Source organism: Grammomys surdaster, unplaced genomic scaffold, assembly GCF_004785775.1.
Source record: "Grammomys surdaster isolate TR1022 unplaced genomic scaffold, NIH_TR_1.0 125876, whole genome shotgun sequence".
In the NCBI taxonomy this organism is placed as follows: domain Eukaryota; kingdom Metazoa; phylum Chordata; class Mammalia; order Rodentia; family Muridae; genus Grammomys; species Grammomys surdaster.
The window spans coordinates 2,240,483-2,264,261 of NW_021620701.1; the positions used below are offsets into that span (position 1 = coordinate 2,240,483).

At 42.1% G+C, this 23,779-nt stretch overlaps 1 protein-coding gene across 2 annotated transcripts in view; it reads left to right on the forward strand.

Moving 5' to 3' along the window:
* The window catches only part of Arhgef28 (Rho guanine nucleotide exchange factor 28), a 174,600-nt gene that overhangs the window by 76,584 nt on the left and 74,237 nt on the right, over positions 1 to 23,779 (forward strand). For both annotated transcript variants that reach the window (XM_028790206.1, XM_028790207.1), the window contains 7 exons: positions 5,363 to 5,484; positions 8,179 to 8,459; positions 8,950 to 9,154; positions 11,823 to 11,934; positions 15,683 to 15,725; positions 18,542 to 18,665; positions 18,940 to 19,072. In XM_028790206.1, coding sequence (XP_028646039.1) covers positions 5,363 to 5,484; positions 8,179 to 8,459; positions 8,950 to 9,154; positions 11,823 to 11,934; positions 15,683 to 15,725; positions 18,542 to 18,665; positions 18,940 to 19,072 — 1,020 coding nt within the window. The remainder of the gene's footprint in view (positions 1 to 5,362; positions 5,485 to 8,178; positions 8,460 to 8,949; positions 9,155 to 11,822; positions 11,935 to 15,682; positions 15,726 to 18,541; positions 18,666 to 18,939; positions 19,073 to 23,779) is intronic.

Consider the following 23,779-nt stretch of genomic DNA (forward strand, 5'->3'; position numbering starts at 1 on the left):
AAGGAAGGAAGGAAGGAAGGAAGGAAGGAAGGAAGGAAGGAAGGAAGGAAGGACACTAATTTGACAAACTGTAGGCAAGAGGCTTCTGGACTGCAAGCCCTGCCTCGCTTTGTGGTGAGAGCATGGCGGGGAGTGGGTGAGGACAGGCGAGGCAGCAGCCTTGCAGGAAGCTGGCCACAGGTTTGTTTATGTCTGGGTGTGTATCTCTTACATAACCAGGCAAGTAGGCTACACTTTCCTTTAGCTACTGGGCCTGGCCTTTCAGAAGGCAAGCTGGGTTTCATCAGAAGTCAGCTTACTGACGTCCAAGCTGCTCTGTGTTGCGAACCACTTCCTGCTAGATTTGTGGCACCTTTCAGAGAATCGAGACACTTCAGCCACTTCCCCACCTCCACCTTCTTGGTGCCAAAGGGCCCTCTTCCCAGGACAAAAAAAAAAAAAAAAAAAACCTTTGCAGTCAGTTGCCTGTTGCTAGAACATCTGGTGTAGCAAGAGATGGCTATGGGACTCTGTGCTTTAGGGTTCTCCGGTGGGGCTACCCAGCAGTGAGGATAAAAACTGAAGGAGGCTTGGGCATCCCCTGAGAAGCTGTTCATCCTACAGGGACCCCAGGAAGAAGCTGGCCCACATCCACCCGTCTTGTCATGTCCTCTCCTTCCTGAGCCACCCCTGCTGTTCTGGGGAAGTGCCATATCTGATGGATCTGTCTTTTTCCCTCAGCAGCTTTAATCCCTCAGATTTAGAAGTCTTTGCTTTTGAGTCATTCGAGAGAAAGAAACCCTATTGGAACTGAGATAAAAGTAGCATTTTTACATGGTTTTTTTGATGTAGCCTATGCAATGTTTGGTGTGTTCCAGCTGTACTGGGTTTTGTTGCTGTTTTTTGTTTTGCTTTTTTTGTGAGACAGGGCCTCATGTAGCCAAAATTGACCTTGAACTACTCTACCTTAAGAGCTCTACTTCCTAAGTGCTGGGATTATAGGGTTGTTTTTAAACATGTAAAGCTATAGCTAAAAGTGAAATTGTTTGTTTATTTAGTGTGTCTGTGTGTGTGTGTGCTCGCGCACACGTGCATTTTAGTCAAAGGACAGCTTTGTAGAGTCAGTTCTCTTCTACTTGATATGGATCCTGGGAAGGATCCTTACCAGGGTTGTCCTTTAACCCACTAGACCACTTGACTGGCCCAGCATTTTTTTTTTAAGTCAAAACTATACATAAATATCAAAATCCACAGTGGGGCATCCTTGGGGTGACAGGGTGATGACAAGGTCTGGGAGCAGCTGTCTTGGAGGTGGCTAGCTTCATGCTAGGTCACACCAAGCCACTCACACTGAGCCACGCACGCCTAGCTACACTCTCAGCTAAGTTTGATGCTTCTATCTGTGACAAGCAGTCTGACAGAAGTGGTTTAAGGGAGGAAGGTTTTGTGGGAGATTCATGGGAGGGAAGATTGATAGGAGAGGCTAGGTCTGTGTGGATGGGAGCTTGTAGCTGTGACTCGTCCCATGGGGACAACTTTCACTGCCTGTCAACAACTGCCAGCTAAGCCCCATGGCCTCCCAGAACAGTACTCTAGGTAGGAACTGAGTGTTCAAGTCCATGAGCTCAGAGCGTCTTCACAGTCAAGCTGTAAGAACTAGGCATTTCTTTTACAAGTTGCTCTGCGTGTTGCTGTGTGTGTGTGTACGCTCGTGCACATATGATCATGTATGTGCATCTGTATGGTCATGCTGTAGAAGCCAAAGTCAAGCCTCGGTGTCCTTCCTCAAGTGCTGGTCACCTCAGAATTGAAGCAATACAATAAATCCCAAGTGTAGTTAGCTATGCCAGATCTCTCCTTGGCGTGGGACTCACCAAGTGGCTTGACTGACTGATTAGCAAGCTCTAGGGACGTGTTCGCCTCCCCAGGACACATTACAGGCATGTGTCACCATGCAGGGCTCTTTTTCCTTCCCGACACGGGTTCTGGGATTTGAACTCTGATCCCAATGATTATGTAGCAAGTAATGTACTGACTGAGCTATCTGCTGCTCAGGCTCTACTGATCTGTCCATTGCTAGAAAGAATAGTTCGGTTGCATGTGTCACATCTGCAGAGCGTCTGGGGTCCCTGGAATCTCCATGCAGTTCACAGAGGCACACCTCTCAGGCTCCCGCAGCTTGCATAGGTAACCACACTTGGAATTTATTGTATTGCTTCAATTCTGAGGGGGAGAAAAAGCTTTTCCATTCATTTCTACTTTTGTCAGGGAAGACTGGCTTTCTGTTTATATTGGGGATAAGGTATTTCTTTCAAAATGACATCATGTAAAGGGGAAAAAGTGTGCGAATCTTATGGGAATACTAAAAAAACAGCAATGAAGATGTGTCACTAAGGCTCGTAACCTTCTGAACCCTGAGACACTTTAATACAGCTCCTCATGTTGTGGTGACCCCCAACCATAAAATTATTTTCATTGCTACTTCATAACAGTAATTTTGTTCCTGTTATGGATCTTAATGTAAACATCTGATATGCAGGATATCTAACCTGGGACTCCTGTGAAAGGGTCATTTAACCCCTTTCCCCAAAGGGGCCCTAACCTACAGGTTGAGAACCACGGCTATTGAAGAATGTGGATTTGAGAGAGAAATGATAAAGGTTTGGGATGTTTTGGTCCAGTGTCAGCTGTGACTACTATTGAGACTGACAGTCTCTTCTTTGGAAGTCTCAGCTCAGTGTTTGTGGAAATTGTCTTTTTGCCATGAGGCTTCTACTTCACGAGTTGTGACTCTTTTAGGAGACATAAGGACAGTGCAGCCATTGACATTAGTAGTATCTCTGTGGCAAATGTCTGAATGCTGACCTTAAGTAGGGGAGATAAAGGCTGTACGGAGTTTGAGTTAGATTGGCCACCAAATGTATATGTGATCCAAATGTTTAAAGAAAATTTTTGATATTTTTTTGGAGCTTTGGATATTTAAGAGATCATTCATAGCCTGCCTTTGTAACTCAATCATATCATTTTCTAAACCCTAATTAAATTAATAATTCAGAGTACAAATTGACTCTCTCTATACTCAGCCACCTTGTAGTTTCTTTCGTGACATGCACACAGTCATCATTGAGACCCTGACATGGGACACAGGACACAGGTTGGTGGACAAAATCCATTCCAGCTGAGTGCTAGAGAACAGCAGTGATTTCTGAGCCTGCTCATGCCTGGAACAAATGCACAGTGTTCTTGGCACAATGTTCTTGGTTATTAAGAACAAGGCTCTTGAGAGACATGCTTGTTAAAGAGCACTTGCTCTTTAAGGGGATCAGAGTCCAGTTCCTAGCACCCTCACCTGGAGGCTCACTACCACCTGTAATTAACTCCAGCCTCAGGGGATCAGATGCTCTCCTCATGACGCCCCCCCTCCAGCACTTACATGTGAGTATGCATACATGCACACAGAAAAACAGCTCAAAATGAAGCTGAGGTGACTGAGTAATACCTTCATCAAGATCCTATAATTTAGGATAGATTTCACTGGATTCTGTATCTTCCATTCATATCTTATCAGTGCTTAGGTTAATTCAGTTGTGAATGAAGTCTTCATAGGGCGGCCTTGAGGAGGGAGATGAATGGCCTCTAAGTTCGGTGGCAGAAATGTCAGGTGTTTCACGTCTGTCAAAACAAAACACTGTAGAACAGCCCGGCTGGACTGATCACATGCCACAGGATCATGCTGTGTCATTCTTGACTGCTTTCAAACATTCTTCAGAACGACAAATGAGCAAGCGTCTTCTGGCTTGCAGAACACTGGAGGTGTTCTGTTGTGTCCTTGATTTATAACCATTGGAGCCTCTTCTGCGTAATTAGGATGAATGTGTACAGCCGTTTATCATAAAGGTCGTACTTGTAAAGGAGCTGTGGGCTTTGTGTGTATCACATTGCTAGGTAGCTAAATAAATTTATAAAATCGCCCATTATGGATATATGAAAACACTTTCCTCTATCTTGTATAGTCTCTTAAGAAGCTTAATAAAGAGCCATCTTTGTGTTCTTTGGGAGGAAAGTGGATCTAGACTTGTAATCTGAAGCCAGGACCATTTGGTCTGTTCAATTCATATGTCTTTATATCTTTTATGTCCTCCAGAACTTTCTATGGAAAAATAGAAATTTTAACTATGGCACATCAATTCAGTCAGGAGTCATGAGTCATGTTTCAGTCAGATTTTACCCTGTGCCAGAGGTAAGACAGGCAGTGGGACACATGCCAATTCTATTGGCCTTGGGGGCAGTACTGTCTCTTGTGTTGTTTTTAAGACAGGGTCTTATTATGTAGCCTGAAACTCAGAGATCCACTTTCATCTGCCTCCCTGCTGGGTTTGAGGGAATGTCCCACCACGCCTAGCTCTGTTCTTTCCCTTTTGTATCTATTCAAGAAAACTTGCTAGGCAACACTGTGGATACACCACATATCTGCCCCATTAAAGTCACTTACAGATACAGTACTATGGTTAGTATTATTATCCTTGTACTTCACATTAATCATGATTAAAGATCATAATAATAACAGCACACATTAATAACAGTAACATATCATATTAACGGAGCACTTACTGTCAGCTGCTGTACATATCCAGACTCATTTTATTCAGCATACAAGGGAAAGAGTTCTGTTAGCCTACTTTACAGATGCAGAGACTCCACGAGGGTGTCTGGAGATTGAATCAACAAGCGGGGCACAGGAAGGCAGGCTCTGCAGATACAGTAGCGTCTCAACCTCCAGGGCCTGCTCTCAGTGGCTTGTACTATTTGATACATAGCTGAGACCATGGAAGCTAGAAAAGCCATCTCTGTGATTCAGAATGACAGAAAGAGCTACCTGTGAGGGCTTGCTGGTGATCCAGAGCCACCACCACTGGGCTCCCTGCTATCTTTGGATCGTTAGTAACTCATCAAGTCTGAACTTGTCGCATACTTGAGAAGTGTGATATGGACTAATGTTTCCATGTTATCAGAGTTGGGTTCAATGTGTGAGAATTTAAGGGTCTTTTATGAAGGGGAATCTATGCCTGCAGTGGATTGATATGTACCTGTCTAGAACTATTTTTTAAGTTATAGATTAATATTTATTCTACATTTATTTAAAAAAATGCCCTTCTAATTTTTTCCACTGTCTAGAACTATTTAAGTTCTTGATAACTGAGAAGGTTTAGGTGTAGAAGCGAAGGTAATTGAGCCGTGTATCTTAAGGTATGAAGACAGAAAGTACCATGTACAAAATGCACTTTTTTAGGGGTGGTTTGTCTAAGAAGGTAAAACTTTGCTGTAAGATAAATTAGTCATACTTCACAATCTCTCAGTCCTGTTCATTGTTCATTTCTTCTAGATCACTCCTTTGATGGCCTCAAAAAATCCAAACATGCCCCAGCGTCCCTTGCTGCAGGCCAGCTCTCTGACGTGCTGAACGGGGGTGATGAAGTCTACGCTAACTGTATGGTGATTGATCAGGTACAGCATCCTGAGGTGACCAGGGGTATTTGGACCACTTCCCAGGATGAAAGGGAAGCACTGGAAGAGAAGGATCTTGAGTTTAGTTGGGGGGGCGAGGTGGGGAGAGGAGATGGGAAAGCTCCTTGGTGAAGCCAACCAGGAAATGGGGGAAATGACAGTGGGCTACCAATATCACTCACATAGCCTTTCAACAAGAGCGCTCTCTCTCTCTCTCTCTCTCTCTCTCTCTCTCTCTCTCTCTCTCTCCCTTCCTTCCTTTATTCCTCCATTCTGCCCTTCGTGTGTGTGTGTGTGTGTGTGTGTGTGTGTGTTTGTATGTATTTAAATCTACCGGACAGTAAGAGCAGGTAGATACCTGGTCCCACTCCATCTGATGTGGTCACATAAATTATCTTTAATCCTCATAGCATGCCAGCTGATGTGTGTGGGGATCGGATAACTTTGATGTGCAGACAGAACAGTGTCTGGTCATGAAGAAGCCGGAGCATTCAGACTGTCTCCATTCCTTTCCCAATGGAGACTTGTGGGCTCAAGCTCAAAGTTTAGGTGTACCAGCTTTACTCAGTTTGGGTTTATTCTTCAGCCCAGCCATCTTGAAGCTTTTTGTATTTATAAAATTAAATGATATTATTAATGTAAAATTTTTCACATTCTAATTTGTTGGAATCTTTTTGTTTGTTTGTTTGTTTGGTTGGTTGGTTGGTTGTTTTTTTCGAGACAGGGTTTCTCTGTGTAGCCCTGGCTGTCCTAGAACTCATTCTATAGACCAGGCTGGCTTCGAACTCAGAAATCCACCTGCTTCTGCCTCCCAAGTGCTGGGATTAAAGGCATGTGCCACCACTGCCTGGCTCAATTTGTCATAATCTTAAGGAATTTTCTTGGATAGCTTTGACGATATGAAAATCCTGCTTTTGTCTGCTACCTTAAAAGCAGCCTCCATACAGACATGCCATTGACATGTGAGCATGTGCACTTGCACACAATGATTGCATGTTAAGGCATTTTACCACTTCTCTTTCCCAGTAGATCTCTGTTTCAGCCTGTGGCTGGGTGTCCTGCTCTTCTGTTCTAGTGTCACGAGTCAATGTGATACTAAATGCATGGCACCATGGCAGAGGCTGAGGTGGATTCAAAATGATGGAGAAACCAACATATCAGAACTGATACCAACTATAAACAACTGCTTGCTTGACATAAGCCCTCTGAGTGTGAGCTGTAGCTACAGAAATCAGGTTGGAGTACTGGGTCATTTGGGATTCAGGATGGTTAGACTATGTGGTAGCCACACTTACATGGATATTTACATGTAAGATCTGTTATATTTGTGACAGTATATGAGGTTTATTCTCTAGCTCTGTTGAGGGAGAGTTGCTGAAGTGCCTGAACTATACAAGGCGATGTGTTGAGACTCATGTACATTGTGCACATCAGAGTAGAGATAGTTCTTGAGGACAGCGATTGTATTTCTCTTGGATGCATACCCAGAAGTGGGGTTTCTACGTGGTATGGTTGCTATATTTTGAGGTTTTTGAGGAATCTCTCCGATGTTTTCACTGATGGCCCTGCTAATTTACATGCTCCGTCAAAAGTGTGCCAGAGCTCCCTTCTCTATTCACCTCATTAAGTCTCTTGTGCTGCCTTTTGGTGACTTGGTGACAGCTTCAACATGATACTTCACTGTGGTTTTGATTTGCATTTCCATGGTGACTGGTGTTAGTAGGCATCTTTTCATGTGTATGGTGGCTATTAGGGAATCTTCTTTGAAAAAGGGTCGGTTTGGGACCTTTGTATGTTTAAAATTGAATCATTGCGCTCTCTCTCTCGCTCTGTGTGTGTGTGTGTGTGTGTGTGTGTGTGTGTGTCTGTGTGTCTGTGTGTCTGTGTGTCTGTGTGTCTGTGTGTCTGTGTGTGTGAGTCCAGGTGTATATAAGCCACAGTGCAAACATAGAGGTCAGAGGACACCAGCTCTTTCAATCTGGAATCACAAGGATATCTTGCATTTCTGTGTCTTTTTAAAATTCTGTCTTCCGAGTTTTATAGTTTTTAACATTCAGATAATTGTTGTGGTCATGGTCTGGTCTTAAAGAGATTTTTTATTTTATTATATTATCTCCACAATTTCAGTGGACTTTTTGAGTTTTTATTTCCTCACTGGACAGATTATTAATCCTACTTCCATTTACCCCAACTATTGAGAATGCTTCAACTTTATGAGGGGAAATTATCTTTACAGTGTTCTACAAATGCACTAAAATTGAAAAAAAAATAACCACCCAAAGATGAAGTTAGGATATAAATTTTGTTTATGAGTACTTGAGGTGAGAGGCATGTTGGCTTTAATAATACAAAACAAATAAGACAAAGAGAATGCAGATGCCCAATTCAATAAGCACAGCGAAGGATTACTGAGATGAGCTCAAGATCAGGGCCACACAGCAAGCTCAGGCATCCTTTGTCTCCTTCCTCCTGTTGTCGGGGGTCACAGACACACTGCCATGCCTGGCCTGGCGACTAGAAGGCAGATCCCTATCACTTCACCAACTGAGGTATCACCGTGCCCTACTCTTAGAGTCTCATTTGCTGCAAACGATAAGTGTGGTGGAGACTTGTTATCTCTGGGAGTTTTGTTGATTTTGATTAAACCACCCCTTCCTGCATTTGCTTGACAAAATGTTCTCTTCCAACACCCAGGTTGGCGATTTGGACATCAACTATATAAACATAGAGGGACTCTCCGCCCATACTAGCCCCGAGTCCATGAGGTCCACGCTGGGGCCTCAGGCTTGCATGCACATCCTTCCTCCCGACCCCAGTCCCTGCGGACGCCCACTCGGTGAGGATGGTGAGGGGACCCTGGATGCTGCAGCTCGGCAGTCCTGCGTGTCTCCACCCAGTTCTCGCGCTTCCCACTTGAACCTTTCTTTTGGTCTCCACGGATTTGAAAAGGAGCAGAGTCATCTCAAGAAAAGAAGGTAAGACGCTTTGTTCTGGGGGAAACCTGCAGGAACCTGGGGAGATGGTTTCACTTTAAAAATTGTCCCCATCATTTTTATGTCGATATCAAAATGTTGCCCTCTTTTAATTTTCTGTATTTTATTGATTTGAAAGTAAGGCCTTTAAAAAAAGCCAACGAAAACACAGTAGAGGAAAACCACGATGCTGAGTATTAGCAGACCAGTAGACATAGAAAAGCCAGACATTACCACATTTGGTGACACATATATGCACACACCTACCCACTTGTGTACACATAAAGAAAAGAGAAAAAAACAGTAAAAATGTTTGTTTCAAAAGAGATTTGGATGGAAAAAAGTATAAAAAGCAGTATCAGTGAGAAGTCACATGACCACTCATTGTGTCTCAACCAGTGAGAGAGGCTGAATGCAGAAGAATAAAAAACCAGTGTCCGTCTGTCTGTCTGTCTGTCTGTCTGTCCACTGAGTGCTTTATTTCATGCTTTAGTTCTAGCCTGGATGCCCTGGTTGCCGATAGTGAAGGAGAAGGGTGTTCTGAGCCCCGCATCTGCTATGCTGTGGACTCTCAGAATTCCACAAGAACCGGGCTCCCCAGCGGGGATGAACTGGACTCCTTTGACACCAACACTGAATCAGACTGTAACATCTCCAGGACCGAATCACTCTCTCTGTCCAGTGCTCTGCATTCAAAGGTAAGCTCCTCAATGTTTGTCCTGCGTGTAGGAAAGACACAGGATAGGAAAGCAGATTCTATCTTCTTTCTACAAAAAGAAATATGCATCAGGGTAGACTCCTGTGGTACCTGATTTTTAATGTCCATGACTCCATTTTAATTTGTACAACATTTCCAGCAGTTGGTTGGTATTACAAACCCATGAGGAATAATGCCATTTTTGCATACATGGGAAATGCCCCCTTTTCATATAATAGTCCCACTCTCCTTCCTGAGGCAGAGGCAGGAAAACTGTTGGAACTGAGTTAAAGTCATCAAGCATGGTTTGCACATATAACCTTTAGCCTGGGCAAGGAGGCAGACGATGTCAGTAAGTCGGAGGTGACGTTTGCGGGCATTCTGGCTTACTGAGCTAATCTCCAATGTCCCTTCATCATCTTGAAGTTTTACTCTTTCTAAAAATATCACAAGCTTCATTTGTTCATGTTTTTTAACAAAATAAATACTTTAATTCAGCTTTTCAAAGGAAATCCTGCTTGAACATATCTATTTTTTTTCTATTAGAGTTCTGTTACCATCCACTCATTTTGTTCCTCAATTGCATTCACTACTGCAAAACAGTGTGTGAAATGCCAGAGTTCTCCCCAGAAGACATGGTTTGTATGATAATACCTTGCTTTTGCAGGGTACCCTGTAATATAAAGATGGTCTAAATATATATATACACATATGTGTGTGTGGTCTGAATTCATATATATATTGTGTGTATATATATGTGTGTGTGTGTGTATGTGTGTGTGAATATATATATAATGTATATATGTGTGTGAATATGCATATATATTTTCACACTCATACACACAAAACATAGAAGTTTTTCATAGCCCACCTAAGACATAAGTAACTTTTATTTGATGGTTTGAGAGAGTTAGAGTTTTGTCTAGGTGAGCCCAGGTTGCTCACATGTCATTACTCAGATTAAGGTCTTCTAACCCTCACACTGAATCCTTTTCCCTCTGTAGCATGGAGATCTAGCCTTGTCTTCTGAGCCTGAACAACCTATGATAATTCTGAGTAAAAAAGAATAGATGTGGGGAGGACTACTATTCAAGAAAAAACAATAGATATGATTGTGAATGTTAATACTAGCTAGTTTTGAGGTTTGAATGGAATGTGAAGACCTTATCATTCCTCTGTATGAAAGATAGCTCTTTGGAAGCAATTTCATATTCCTTTTCACAGGAAGATTTTGTTCTGTAAAGCACAGCTTGCTTTGCCTCTGTAATTACCCAGCACAACTTTGCCAAAAGGTTTAGTATAGTTTCCAGGGTTCCATTGTCATGAACAATGGTTACCATGCATGATGCAAGTGAAGAGGATGACATCTGGTGGCCTCCTGTGATCCATTACCTGCTGGGGTTAGAGTACAGTCAGCATCCACTCAGTCTCTGGCCCCAGTGGGTGCACCCAGATGAAGCAGCTCGGCCAAGGCCCTTTGAACCTAGGTCAGGCTTCTGTCTCAGCTCTGTCCTGAGCCCTTTAACCAATGGCTCCCCAGGGACCAAGTGTTTTTACTCAGGAAGAATGGGCAAGACCCGCTCCCACACAAGGAGCTTTGTGATGACTTAATTTTAGTAAAGAATTCTGCACTACTTCCGTTTACCTCTCACTGTAAGTATCACCTCAGAAATACATGGGCAGGATCAATGCTAAGGCATTGTGGGATAGGAGTTAGATACCATCATAAAGAGCTTTAATGAATTTCTATTGCTTATTCCTCTAAAATTTCCACAACGTGTAAGAAAACAATGTTTTAGTTATCTTGCCATCTTGCATTTTTTATATATGTTGCAAATATAATAGAAATAACATGCAATTGGGAAATAGGAATGAAAATGGTGAGTCATTTAAAAGGAAGGATTTTAAAATCCTATAAATCATTGATAGTATCACTCTGGGAAGTACAGGTGGAAAGTCTATTAACCAATGAGGCCGGGCAAACAGAATTCACAAGGACTTTCCCTAGAGGCTACACCTAAAACTGTAAACAGCCCTTCAAAAGAGTAAAACCTCTTAGAAGTAGATATTTCTCTACCCTCTAAAATTGCTTAAGGATCGAGATCTCAGTAAATATAGAATTTTGTCTGAATGCTGAAGTATAAATGAGCAAAAAAGGTAATAATCCACATAAAAACAAATTAAAGCCATAGTTGAACACTTGGAGAAAAGGTTATGTGACTTAACTTTCTCATTTTTAACCAAGTTGTTGAAATGGCTCAAAGACATTCTTTTATGTGTATGAGAACTATTGGGAACAATTCTACAATGCTTAAGTTTATCAAAGCATTAAATCAAAAGGAGGACGCTAAAGAAGCTTTGAGAGGCAAACAGAACAAATAATTAAGATCGTGCATAAAATGTGGTGCAGGCCTTTTAACCCAGCTACTCGGGAGACATAGACAGACATTTCCAAGCTCATTGCCACCCTGGGTAACGTAGTAAGACCGTGCTTAGCTGTAGAGCACGGTCTGGAGTGCATGGTCTGGGCTCAGTGATAAAGGCCCTGCCCGTTATGCACAAGGCCCTGGGTTCAATCCCCAGGACAAATAAATAACCATATGGATAAAATGTGTGGGTTGCAGTTTTATTTGGTGACAGTGACTCAGTAATGCCATGGCCTTTCCTAGGAGTCCCTGCTTTCTGGGATCCGATCACGCTCCTATTCCTGCTCATCACCCAAAATCTCTTCAGGGAAATCCCGGCTAGTGCGTGACTTCACAGTGTGCAGTTCCAGTGAAGGTAAGCCCTGTCTACCATCTGACTTCAAAGTCATTCACCTCTAGGGCAGACATCCAGCTAGTCTAAGCACATAAAACATGAAGGAGCTGCACGCGAGTTCCAGTCCTACTTCCACAACAGGATCTTCTGAGCTTAGCAGAATCTTTTCCTCATGGGACATTGGTCAATTTATAGATTTAATTCTGATGAACTTGTACCTCTGTGCTCGCTTCTGTGTTGCTTATTTTAATAAAATGTTGCTCTCAAGGATGGTGCCAACAAGAATGGATTCCAGGAATATTACTTTGAGGGCCTTAGAGGATTTAATTAAAGTCAATTCTGAGAATTTCTTTTGTCCTATGTGTACAGTGCCAAGAGTGGCAGCTCCGCAGAGGTAGGCACAGCATGGCAGAATGGAAGTTGCTGCCTTCCAGATTTAGCCCAGGACTTGAGAGAGTTGAAATAATAACAATGTATTCACAATACCAGTAACTGGATCTCAGCCTGGGGAGGAAGAGCAGCAATGCAAGGAAATAGAAATACAACTTTTGTACCATAAACTTTTATTAACATAGAGCTTAGCCATAAGAAAGGACTCCCATTAGAAGAGTCTGTTTCATTTTCAAAAAAGAATTCAGCCCTAAACATAAAAAGCTTACGAGCAATGTGGGCTTCTACTGGGAGTTGCTCTCATCCACGGCCCACAGTTCAAGCTTTGCTTTACTTCCTGCACACAGATTATTGTGTAGTGGTCATATTTAAAGGCTGATTTGGGAGTGTTTGTGTCTGTGTGAACTGCATTTTAATAAAAACCTTCCAGTACATCAGACAACACCCTTGTTTTCTTTTCTCCATGAGCCATCCAACAGCAAGCTGCCGGTCTCAGGACTCTCCCTTCCCAGCATGCAATAGTTAAGGCAGGAAATCTTCATACTCGCCTTCCTCTTCTCCTTTTTTCTCTTTCTTACTTTGTTCTGGTTTTATTACCATTTTGCATTTTTTGACATCACGTGGAACATGTGGTGACGGTTCCAGGGAGACCCACTGCATGAGTAAGACTGACAAGATGCATGAGCCACACGGCAAGTGCTGCTTTGTGTCCGTCCCCTCTGGGACGCATCATTAACAGAGAAGGAAGACTGGTCATCAATGTTTCTAAAAGTTCTCAGAATAAAAATGGGTACAACCACTGCAAGAAGTTAGAAGTTTGCTCTGCTCTTCCTCATCCTTCCTTTCATGGGTCTTTCTTGGGTTTCCAGGTCTCCCGTCAACCTTGGCTTCTGGTTTTTTTTAATGGTTCCTTGACATCTTTTCATTAATAGTCCCAGCTTGTGACTTAATCTCATACCATTGCTCTTTGGAACACATATTGGTATCTTCCACACAGTGTGTGGTATTGGAGACTCACCATTAGAACTTTCTCCGACCTGGAAGGTTTGAAGTCACTGACATTTGACAGCTGAAAAACAATTGATTAGTAAGGAAAAAGTATCTTCTGTCATAAATTTGAAATAAAAACTTAAATCTGTGCGTTTAAATTGGAATAAAGAGATGACATCAATTCCTTTGTTGCCCATATAGTCTATAAATAAAGGATTGTCTTTAAAAAGTGTAGTTAAACATAGGGCTATTTGAATAAAGTTTGAAACCATCCAGAAGGTAAGAAATATAACCAGGTGGATTAGCTTGATACAATACACCACACCACACACACACTCACACACACACTCACACACACACACTCACACACATTCACACACACATACACTCACACACACACTCACAGACTCTCACACACACACTCACACACACACACTCACACACATTCTCACACACACACTCACACACATACTCACACACACATTCACACACACATTCACACATACTCACACATACTCATACACATACTCACATACATACACACACACACACACAGACACAAGGATTCCTGTAGACAGAAACTATACAGTTGCCAGCCTCACCACTGATACCATTTATGAGCCAGTCACACCCACATGGCTACAAAGAATAACTTACCTCCTAACGGAGAAGAAACAATTTGTTTATGTAAGCAAAACACAGGTGTGAAAGCATGTCTAGTTCAAGGACACATTCAAATGTCTTATTGTTTAGTTTGCTAGAATGAATCAAAAGTAAACTGGTATTTATATTGCTGTTACTTCTCTCTTAATGAACTTTGAATAATACTAAAGTTTTCTTTATTTAAAGAGATACCAAATCTTCCTTTGCCCCAGAGGGGAGACTCCCTTTTATGAAGCATAATAATTTCTCCCTTTTAATACTTAAAAACCCTTTTTATTTATATTTAATTTGTTTTACATGTATAGATTTGTGTATGTGCTACATTTGCCTGGGTACCCAGACAGTTGTAAGCTACCCAATCCAAGTGTGGGAGCTAGATTCCAGTCCTCTGCTGAGCACTGAGCCATCTCTCCAGTCCCTCTTTCTAGTTCTTATTTGACATCTTCTGTCTTCCTTGTTAATTCTGAAGGATTACTTGCTGTTATTTCTCATGCTTTCTTTTCTTCCTTCCTTCCTTCCTTCCTTCCTTCCTTCCTTCCTTCCTTTCTTTCTCTTTCTTTCTTTCTTTCTTTCTTTCTTTCTTTCTTTCTTTCTTTCTTTCTTTCTTTCTCTTTTTTCTTTTTTTTTGTAAATTTACTTTGAGTCAAGGGTTTAATGGTAGCAACTTTAGTATTTAATGTTTTTATACCTAAAATAAAGTCCAGCTATATGTTTCCTTTGGTACTTGTGGATTTCTGTAGAATGGGATGTTGTTGGTATTGAAATAATAACTACACACTCACTGTGAAGCCCAAGTACAGTCTGCATCAAGAATTTGTAGAGTGATGCCATACGAAGGCTGTTATAAACTGATGGATGGAATCCCATTAGATAGTGACAAGTTTCTTTATAAGTTGATAGCTTGGCTGACTCTCTTATTTTCTTGGAATGTCACCCTATTTATTTATAAGACCTATGACTTAATTTGAAAAACATTTTATAATGACTATAAAAGCCTTTGATTTTCTCCAAGTAGACTTTCTATTACATACAAGAACTCAGGGGGTATTCATTTACACTCTGTATGTAACTGGCTCATTCCCCTGCATTTCTAGCCCCCTCCCACTTCTCCCCCAACTCTGCGTTTCATTGGTAAAGGATTGCCCTGCTCTGTAGGCAGTGTGCTCCTCAGAGGCTGCTCCCTCCCTCTCCCTGCTGTCAGTGTCTCCCTTTATCCATAGGAAGTATTCCAACTCTGTACTATGTTTTCGAAACCTGCCCTTGTGCCCCACAGGGCCAATGGGAGGGCTGGTTCTTCTTTCCCACCAACCACAGAATGCATCTATGACTGGAATGCTTGATGATTTTTACAAGGCATTTAGTTAGACTCTTCCCTGTACTGGCCTTCAAGGCTTTCTTAGGGCTTTGTGGAAGCGCAGCCAATAACTGTTTCCCTGTTTCGGGGGAGTTAGTGTTACAAAAGGGTTGAAGCCTCCTTGGGAAGTATCCAAAACTAACCAGTTTGCTTGCAAACTATCAGCTTCCCCTGGTTGATGCTAATACAGTCCCTAAAGTCATCAAACTGACCTCTTCCCCTCCAAGCCAGGGAAAGCAGTAAAGCTTTACCTACAGAAGATCAGTTTTCTTCTTTTTCTAACTGAAAATGTATAAAATGATAAGTACTTCAGACTAACAAGTGAGCATAGCTTGTCTTCATTTTCTCTTTTTAATCTTTTGTGTCTTACAGACCAGAGATCATATAGTTTCCAGGAGCCACCAGGAGAAAAAAGGTATGTTGAGGGTCCCCACTTCTGCAGGTTTCACTGATCTGTCTTTGGGAATGTCTGTACATCATGTTTCCTATGTGTCCATAGTCGATGAGAGATTTCTATGTAGTAAGCTGCCCAAGACCTATTGTTATCTCTCTGGATTCAGTGTAGTAGTCATCGAGACAATTGCTTTTCATTCTCAGGGGTAAAGGCTGCAGGGTTGGGGACAGGAGGTTTCTATTTTAGATATGCTGATAGTTTGCAAACAGTTCAGATTTTGAGTATGCTGAGAGGCTGTGAGAACCACCAGCTTCAGAGGTGGCACGTTGTCTCTAGATCTACACTACCACAAGAAGACTCTCTCCAGCGGCAGTTCCCCCAGGTGGTTGTTGTAGAAACACAAACATACTTGCCATTGTCCTCTGTGGATTTCTGCTTAGCAGTGTTCAGTTTGATGCAGAAGCTGCCATCAGCACTGCTGGACTTCTAATTACTGTGTACATCTGAAGCTTAAGTCCAAGCTGCTGTGTATCTTAAAATGTAAAGCTGCCACCATAGCCAAGCTTGGGAAGAGACCAGGCTACAAGTGGGATGGCCAAGTTCTGTTGGCCTTGGGTACTTTGCTGACAAGTCACCCATGGAAGTAGCCCCAGGATTATTGCAGAATAAGTGACAGAAATGAGAGTGTGACAAAGATGATAACGATGTTGGTGATAGCTGAGGCAGTAGTTTCTGACAATCATTGGGTGATCGTACATGCCTTGTGCTATTCTAAGCAGTTTATATTTAAGCATTCTATTCCAGACACTGTAACTTGATAACCATCTTTCGAATCCTGTCATTCTAATAACTGTAGTAATAGTGGACTGATTATTAAGAATTTTTTAAATAAAAATATTTTCTGTTAAGAGGTTATAAGAAGAGCCAGTGTGACACTTGGTCAAGTCACAGCTCATAAGTAATGTCACCTGCATGGGGTGTATGGGAAGTCTTACTCCTGGTCACCTCTCCCTCTCCCTCTCCCTCTCCCTCTCCCTCTCCCTCTATCTCCATCTCCATCTCCATCTCCATCTCCCCTCCCCCTTCCCTCCCTCTCCCTCTCTCTTTTTTCTCCCCCTTCTCTCTCCCCTTTCACTTGTGCACTCGTACCCAGTAGGATAGATCTTTCTTCTCCTTGACACTATTCCTGGTGTTTTGTTGGAAGTTCCAAGAAGCTCCTTAGCCACACTTGATGCTTTTCCTTGGTCATTGTGTAGGTAATTACTAAAGGAGCTGCATTCTTGAGATTCTCTTATTTAGACTAGTCAGTTTTTGAAAAAAGCACATATGAAAGGAATTTATTCCAGACCTTGTAGTCTCATTGTGACAGACCATCTTTCTCAGTTCCCCAGTGATTATATAGTACAGATCGTCATTATAACAACTGTCCATTTTAAATTAATACATCTAATTAAATTATCTTTAAAACGTCTAAGCATCTAAGCATTAAAGGAAGTAACCTCAATTTGCATAGTAGGAACTTTCTTTAATACTTTGAAATCAATACACTGAAAGTAATAGGTTATCAGTAAAATTGATTAAGGTTAAGATCTGAAGATCCATATTCCTAACATTTTTGAAATATGTCTTTACCTATTGAAAAAGGTATCAGGAGAGTTTCTGAAGAATAGGATTTATAAGACTTTGTGGTGAAAATTCCATTGGTCATCAACCTCATACCAGAAGTTTAACATTTTTTTTGTTTGGGGATGTTGAAAAGAACTTTTTCTTAACTTTTATAAATTTAAAAGTCATTTAAGTTCAGTTAGTTGTTATCCAAAGCAGCCAAGTGCTAGAGGAGCATTGCACAGTCAAATTTGGTTAAAACACGGAATGAAACAATCTCCTGTATTTGCATAGAGGCAAATAATGCAGGAGTGGCTCATGCCTGTGCTAGCCACAGTTCCACCAGGTCGGGTGTCTTCTAGCTCCTTAATATAGTGTTGGCTTGTTAACACTTAGATTTAAGTCTCCTCTGCTCTGGGGCTAAGGATTAGATGACATAGTTTTATAGTATTCGGAAGAACATGGTAGAGTGCAGTCAACCTAACAGATTTGTAATAAAAACTAATAGTTTATTGATAAAGTCTTCTATGTTGTGGAGAATAGAAGTAGAGTTGAGTAGCCAGGAGTTAATTTTTATTTTATTTGAGATAGTTCAGTCTGTTCCTTCTAGGAATGGCTACACGGACTAGGGAAGGCAGAGTGGTCATGGCTCAGTTACTTCCAGTGTGCAGCTTGGGTAGCCTCAGCACCTCTACGACCTACAGTCTCAAGTTGCAAACCACCTGGCTGAGTGAGACAGGTCAAACCTACAGACACACAGTCTGTTTCTCAACTGGTATCAACCAAGGAAATGCCTATTCATTGCAAATCATCACTAGATAAATAAAGTCTGCTTCCACACTCTTAATTGTTTGACTCCCCTGTCTCAGGAAATTTCTGTTGACAGGCTAAACAGGTAGATGAGTGTTTCAGGGTAAGATTATAAAAGTATATTTCCCAAGCATTTCTGTATAATTTTCAGGAATATAGAAAAGTTGAAACAGCTGTAAGATGATCACTCATACTATCAGATTCTGCAGTTGTTAGCATTGCTTTATCAAATCTGGTCACCTGTTCATCCATCTGTATGATTCATTTTTAATTAAGAAGCTACCTTTTTTTCTCTTTAAATCCATTTAAACCTAAAGCAAAATCTAACTGTGCCCATACAGATATACGTACAAATGTGTTCGTGCTGTCCTTTGTCCCCCTTCAGTCCTGTAAAGCCTGGTCACAGAAACCTTTCTTTGTAGAATTCAGGAAGAAGAATGGGATGAATACATCATTCCTGCCAAATCCGAATCTGAAAAGTACAAAGTGAGCCGAACTTTCAGCTTCCTCATGAACAGGATGACCAGCCCTCGGAACAAATCTAAGGTAACTTGAGTGTCTGTGGCTCTCTGCTGTAGAGTAGGCGGCTTCTGTCCTCAGCAGTTAGCGTAGTTTCTGCGTGTGTTCCCCATTTGATCGGCTGCCTCTGACTGTATGTGCCCCTTTTTATGAATTCTTGTCAGGTCATTAGGATTATTAACGCAAGCCCATTTAGGGGTCAGCTCACATTGATGCGCAGGTTCTGTAAGAGTGTTCAATGATGACCATTTTCTTTTTACATTTCCTCCTACTTTCTCTAATGTGACTGCTGCTTCTGAAGATGAAAAACAAGGACACTAAAGATAAAGAAAAACTGAATCGTCATCAGTTTGTCCCGGGAACATTCTCCGGGGTTCTGCAGTGTTCCGGCTGTGATAAAACACTCCTGGGGAAAGAGTCACTCCAGTGTGCCAGTAAGTCCTCGAGTCCCATTGTGTGATGTGTTGTCTCTCTGTCCTGTAAGCTCCCGAGGGTAAAGCTGCCACTAAGCATGTTTGCACAGACCTCTTGAGGGCCTCACATATCATAGAGCTGTTTGCCTTGCAGTGGTCAGTATTGGTCATTCGGTACTTTTGCTCAGTTGATGACTTTCTTAAGTCTAAGCCTGTCTACCTTGTTATGTGCTGGACATCTTCACTTGGATATTTCACAGCTTTTGAATGTTATATGCCGAAAACTGAGATCTTGATCCCATCTTAGTGCTTGCTGGCAAGCCAATCCGCCCATCACTCCAGACAGATACTCATGACAAGACTTTAGAGGATTTATTTATGACTCCTTTTCTCTTGCACACTATATCTGGTCCTTTGGTAACTCTCTTGACTCTGTTTCCAACGTGTATCTCAAACCCACCTACTTGCCATCCATCACTGCTCTCACTCACCCAGAGCCACCATCCTAGTTGGTCCCCTTATGTTTGTTTTCTGTGGCTGTGATTAACTCTCTTGATCTGGACCAGCAGGTCAATTTTTTCAATCACATGTTCCTGACAGGAAGGACCAAGGGATCAGAAAACAAAGAAGATAGGAACGTTTGAAAATCAGGAGGTCTTACATAACCAATGCCTTATGCCAAACAACTTTCTTAAGAAATACAGCATCTTCTATACAGTTCGCAGAGGAGAAACGAAATAGTCCTTGGAAATCTATCATACAGCGGGAAGAAATCAGCAGGAAGCTAATCAAGCATTGTTGCACAGTGAGAACAAAGACTATTTCAAAGGCATCAAAGACAGAGTATGCAAAGCCCTGGGACCAATAACCACAGCCCTAAAAGGAGGGGGAAATGAGTTCTTAGGAGCCAGAAAACTGCAGTTCCCCTAAGGCCTTGGCCCAAGCTATTCCTGGCCTTGCCAAGCATGTACCTGGTTTTAGACAAGGGAATAAGTTCTTCCTTTATATATCAAGGCCTCAGGGAAAGTCCTGGACCAGCCTGGCCCTCAATACACCATGACCAAAAGCACCTAGAGAAGGAAGGGTTTATTTACTTGACGCACCCTGTTCACAGTCCATCACTGAGGAAGGCCCAGACAGGCACTGAGGCAGGGCGGGAACTGAAACCAAGGCCATGGAATTTCTCTCATCATTGAATATTATTACTGGCTTGTTCTCTGTGGCTCGCTTGACTTGCTTATTATATAACCCAGGACCTCCTATCCAGTGGTAGCACTGCCCATAGTGGGTCGAGCCATGCCACATCAATCACTAATTATAAAGATACCTATAAGCCAATGTGATGGAGGCATCTTTCCAATGGAAGTTCCCTCTGGGAAGATGACTTTAGCTTGAGTCAAATTGACAAGGTTTTTCTCAAGGCAACTGCTGGGGGGTGGGGATCCTTAATGTCTTGCAGTGACTTCCGAGTCCTGCAATTCATGTCCCATTTCCCTTCTCTCCTCTTGCTTCCTTTGTTCTGGTCATACCACCATCTTTATCTTTCTTCTCACAAGACAGCATGGTCCTGTCTTAGGTGCTTTTAGTCTTTGAGGCTCTTCCTCCATTAAGCTCTGCAGATTGTCATAGAACACCTCCTAGGCCTGACCACGATGTACCTAGCTGCCATTTCTCTCCTCATTGAATTCTGGGCCCTGTTATTTACCACATCTACGTTGTGGCATGTTTCCATGTCAACTTTCTTATCCATCTCTTTCACAGTAAGTTCTGGAAGGGGGAAAGGAGGGCATAGTAGTTTTTCACAGCCCCTACAGGTGCCATCACAAACCTGACCCTTAACACGTTTAATTAATGAGTCCTAAGATAAACTGATGTGTAAGCAAGACCTGCTCCAGTGGACTCCACTAAGTGGGCGTTGATGGCAATGCGGTCGAAGCTAGAAATTGCCAAAAGTGCTGCGGACATGCTCAGCTGTCAAACCAGATACTACTTAAAAAAAATAACTGTATGAAGACTTACAGAAGATGTACAGCGTGAATGGAAACTTAAATCATCTCAAACTTTTTTGCCTCCGATAGCTTTGCTGTTAACTTATCATTTTATTAGCATTTAATATTGTTCAAACTAATGGGTTTCATGATGACACTCCGTACATTAATTACTTATAGTCTCTTCTAACCCCTAAAACACTGCATCAGCCTTTAATCTGAGATTGCATTTGCTGTTATCAAGAGTATTTAGTTATTTCTCATGGGATACTCACCTTTTTCCCCTATACTTTCACAACATAAATGAACATTTGTTTTCACACAGATCTGTCTACATTGCTGATTAGTTCCTTAGATTAAATTCTACAACCAGGTTGTGAGTTAACGTGTGCACTAGCTGCTTCTCTATACCACAGTGGATTTTAGAATTAGTTTGAGGACTTACAAGGTTTTCACTGGGAGGGGAGTGTCAGTTGCTTAACCTTGGATTAATATCACATTTTGACATTAGGTAGTAGACTATGACCCGGGCAGACTCTATTGTGTTAGGTGTATAATCGCCCATGCAGAAGAGTTAATAGCGCTACTATTATAGACCAATATGATATAAAACAATATGTTGTAGAAGTACTCAAAATCTTAGTGTCATTTTCTCTGTTAGCTTTCTAGTTGCCAACAGTTCCCAGACATTGCTGTTCTGTGGTATTCTGATGTCTACCTGGCGTAGGTGCTCACATGTACTCTGATGCGACATTGGCTGGAGAACAGGTCCTCTCATACTCGTTCATCAAGGATGGACTCTAATCAGTCTACCTTCACTTTGATGTCCCTTCCCGCCTCCTGCACTGAGCTCTGCTTCTCTCAAGTGTGTTCCCCTTGTTTGTTCCTTTTCTGTGTCTGTCACATAACCATTTCTGTGGGTCTCATTCTTGAGGCGTGTGTCTTTAATTTAGCTCGAGAGAATCTGTAATGTAACGGAAAGACCTTGTTTTATAACAAAGGGCTGTTCTAATTTACATTTAGTTTTACCGCTTCCAACTGTCTTTGATAGTTCCTGGCTGTTTTCCTCGCTGTCTGGCTTGGCTTTAGACCATGTGTTGTTTGCTTTTATTGTTTCCTGTGATTTGGCAAGATAAGGGCTTTTAATATCTACTAATGATACTGTTATGGCTGTGTCGGGCTCATAATTTAATACAGTTTTTCTTCCTTTTGTGAGCCTCCTTCTCCCCTCTGCTAATATATCCAGTTGTTGCATTATTGCATTCTTCTTTATATTGTAGGCTGAGCATTTTGGGAATTGACTTGGCTGTTTCAGGAACAATTCAATGCTTTGATTTAGGCCTCTGTATATACTTACAATGGCTTTAAAACAGTTCTCCCTCTCTGCTTTTCTGTCCCCCTTCCTTCCTTCTTTCTGCTTTTCCTTTCTTCCTTCCTTTCTTTCTTTTGTTGTGCTAAGGTTTCTTATAGCCCAGGCTATCCTCAAATTTACTATGAAGCCAGGGTTGACTTGAAACTCCTGATCCCCCTGCCTTCATCTCCCCAGTGCTAAGATTACAAATGTTCATCACCAAAGCCCATTTTGTTTTGTTTTTGCCTGGATCACTTTTAGGCTCGAGAGAGACTGGGTGACTAAGAGAGAACGTAGCTCTTGCAAGGACTTGGGTTTGGCTGCGGAACCCACACTGGACCACCTGTAACTCCAGCTCCAGGGGATCCGATGCCCCCATGAGCACCTCTGCTCAACTGATCATCCCTGTATACAGACACACAGACATAACTAAAAAGAAAAAGAGATCTTAAGAACAAAACCAAAGACCTCTTGTCAACCCATTCTTCAGCCTTTACGCCCTATTCTTTCTTAGGCTAGGATGTGATGGGGCAGTTTTTGGAAACCTTTATGCACTTTGCTTGGTTCATACTCAAAATGTAATTTATCTGGCTAAAGGAAACCATACTCCGAAGTCTTTCCCTTCAAGCTTCTGTCTGCAAGGTCCAATACAGTTGAGCACTTACTGTTATTACGGGAGACTCTGGGACCTGTGTGACTTGCCTCCTTTGTTAGTAACTCCCTTCTTTCAACCTATATGCCAGAATACTTTTAAACTTTCCATCACACGGATATTGTCAGCATGTGTCTATAGTCTTTGTGTGGGGAGCAGTATCATCTCATTATTCTTGTTAGGATAGGAAATAGCAGAACTTTTCTGTTTTCCCCTGGGCTTGTCTGTGCAGCTTTGTGAGATTCTTTTCCACTGTAGCCTGGGCTGTTACTATTCTGATTCATTTTTTCTGGCTTTTTCCTTAGACAATGGTCATCTCCGATATCTGTCTTTGTATGTCATTACCTATTTTATGATCATAACCTTCTTCCTCACATCCTGGGATCTCTGGAGTTTGATTTCACAGCCATGCTTTGATATCTTGGTCACATGGATCTGCCTCTGTTCCACTGGGAATCAGTCCTTGCCCTTTACCTGCCTTGCAGTCTGTCTGTCTCACAAAGCTCCACTCTCCTCTCATCCGGCTCGCCCACTCATAGCCTTTTCTTTCCCATGCCCCGAGATTTGATTTCATGGAACCCTCTTCTTCTGTCTTATCAGAGGCACATTTTAAACATCCTCCTTTTCTATCTCTGTCTCTGGGCCTGAGGCCCAGTGGATAGCTCTTCCTGTGAGTTTGTTCAGTGCGGTCTCATAATCTTTGCTTCTCCTCTCCTCTCCTCTCCTCTCCTCTCCTC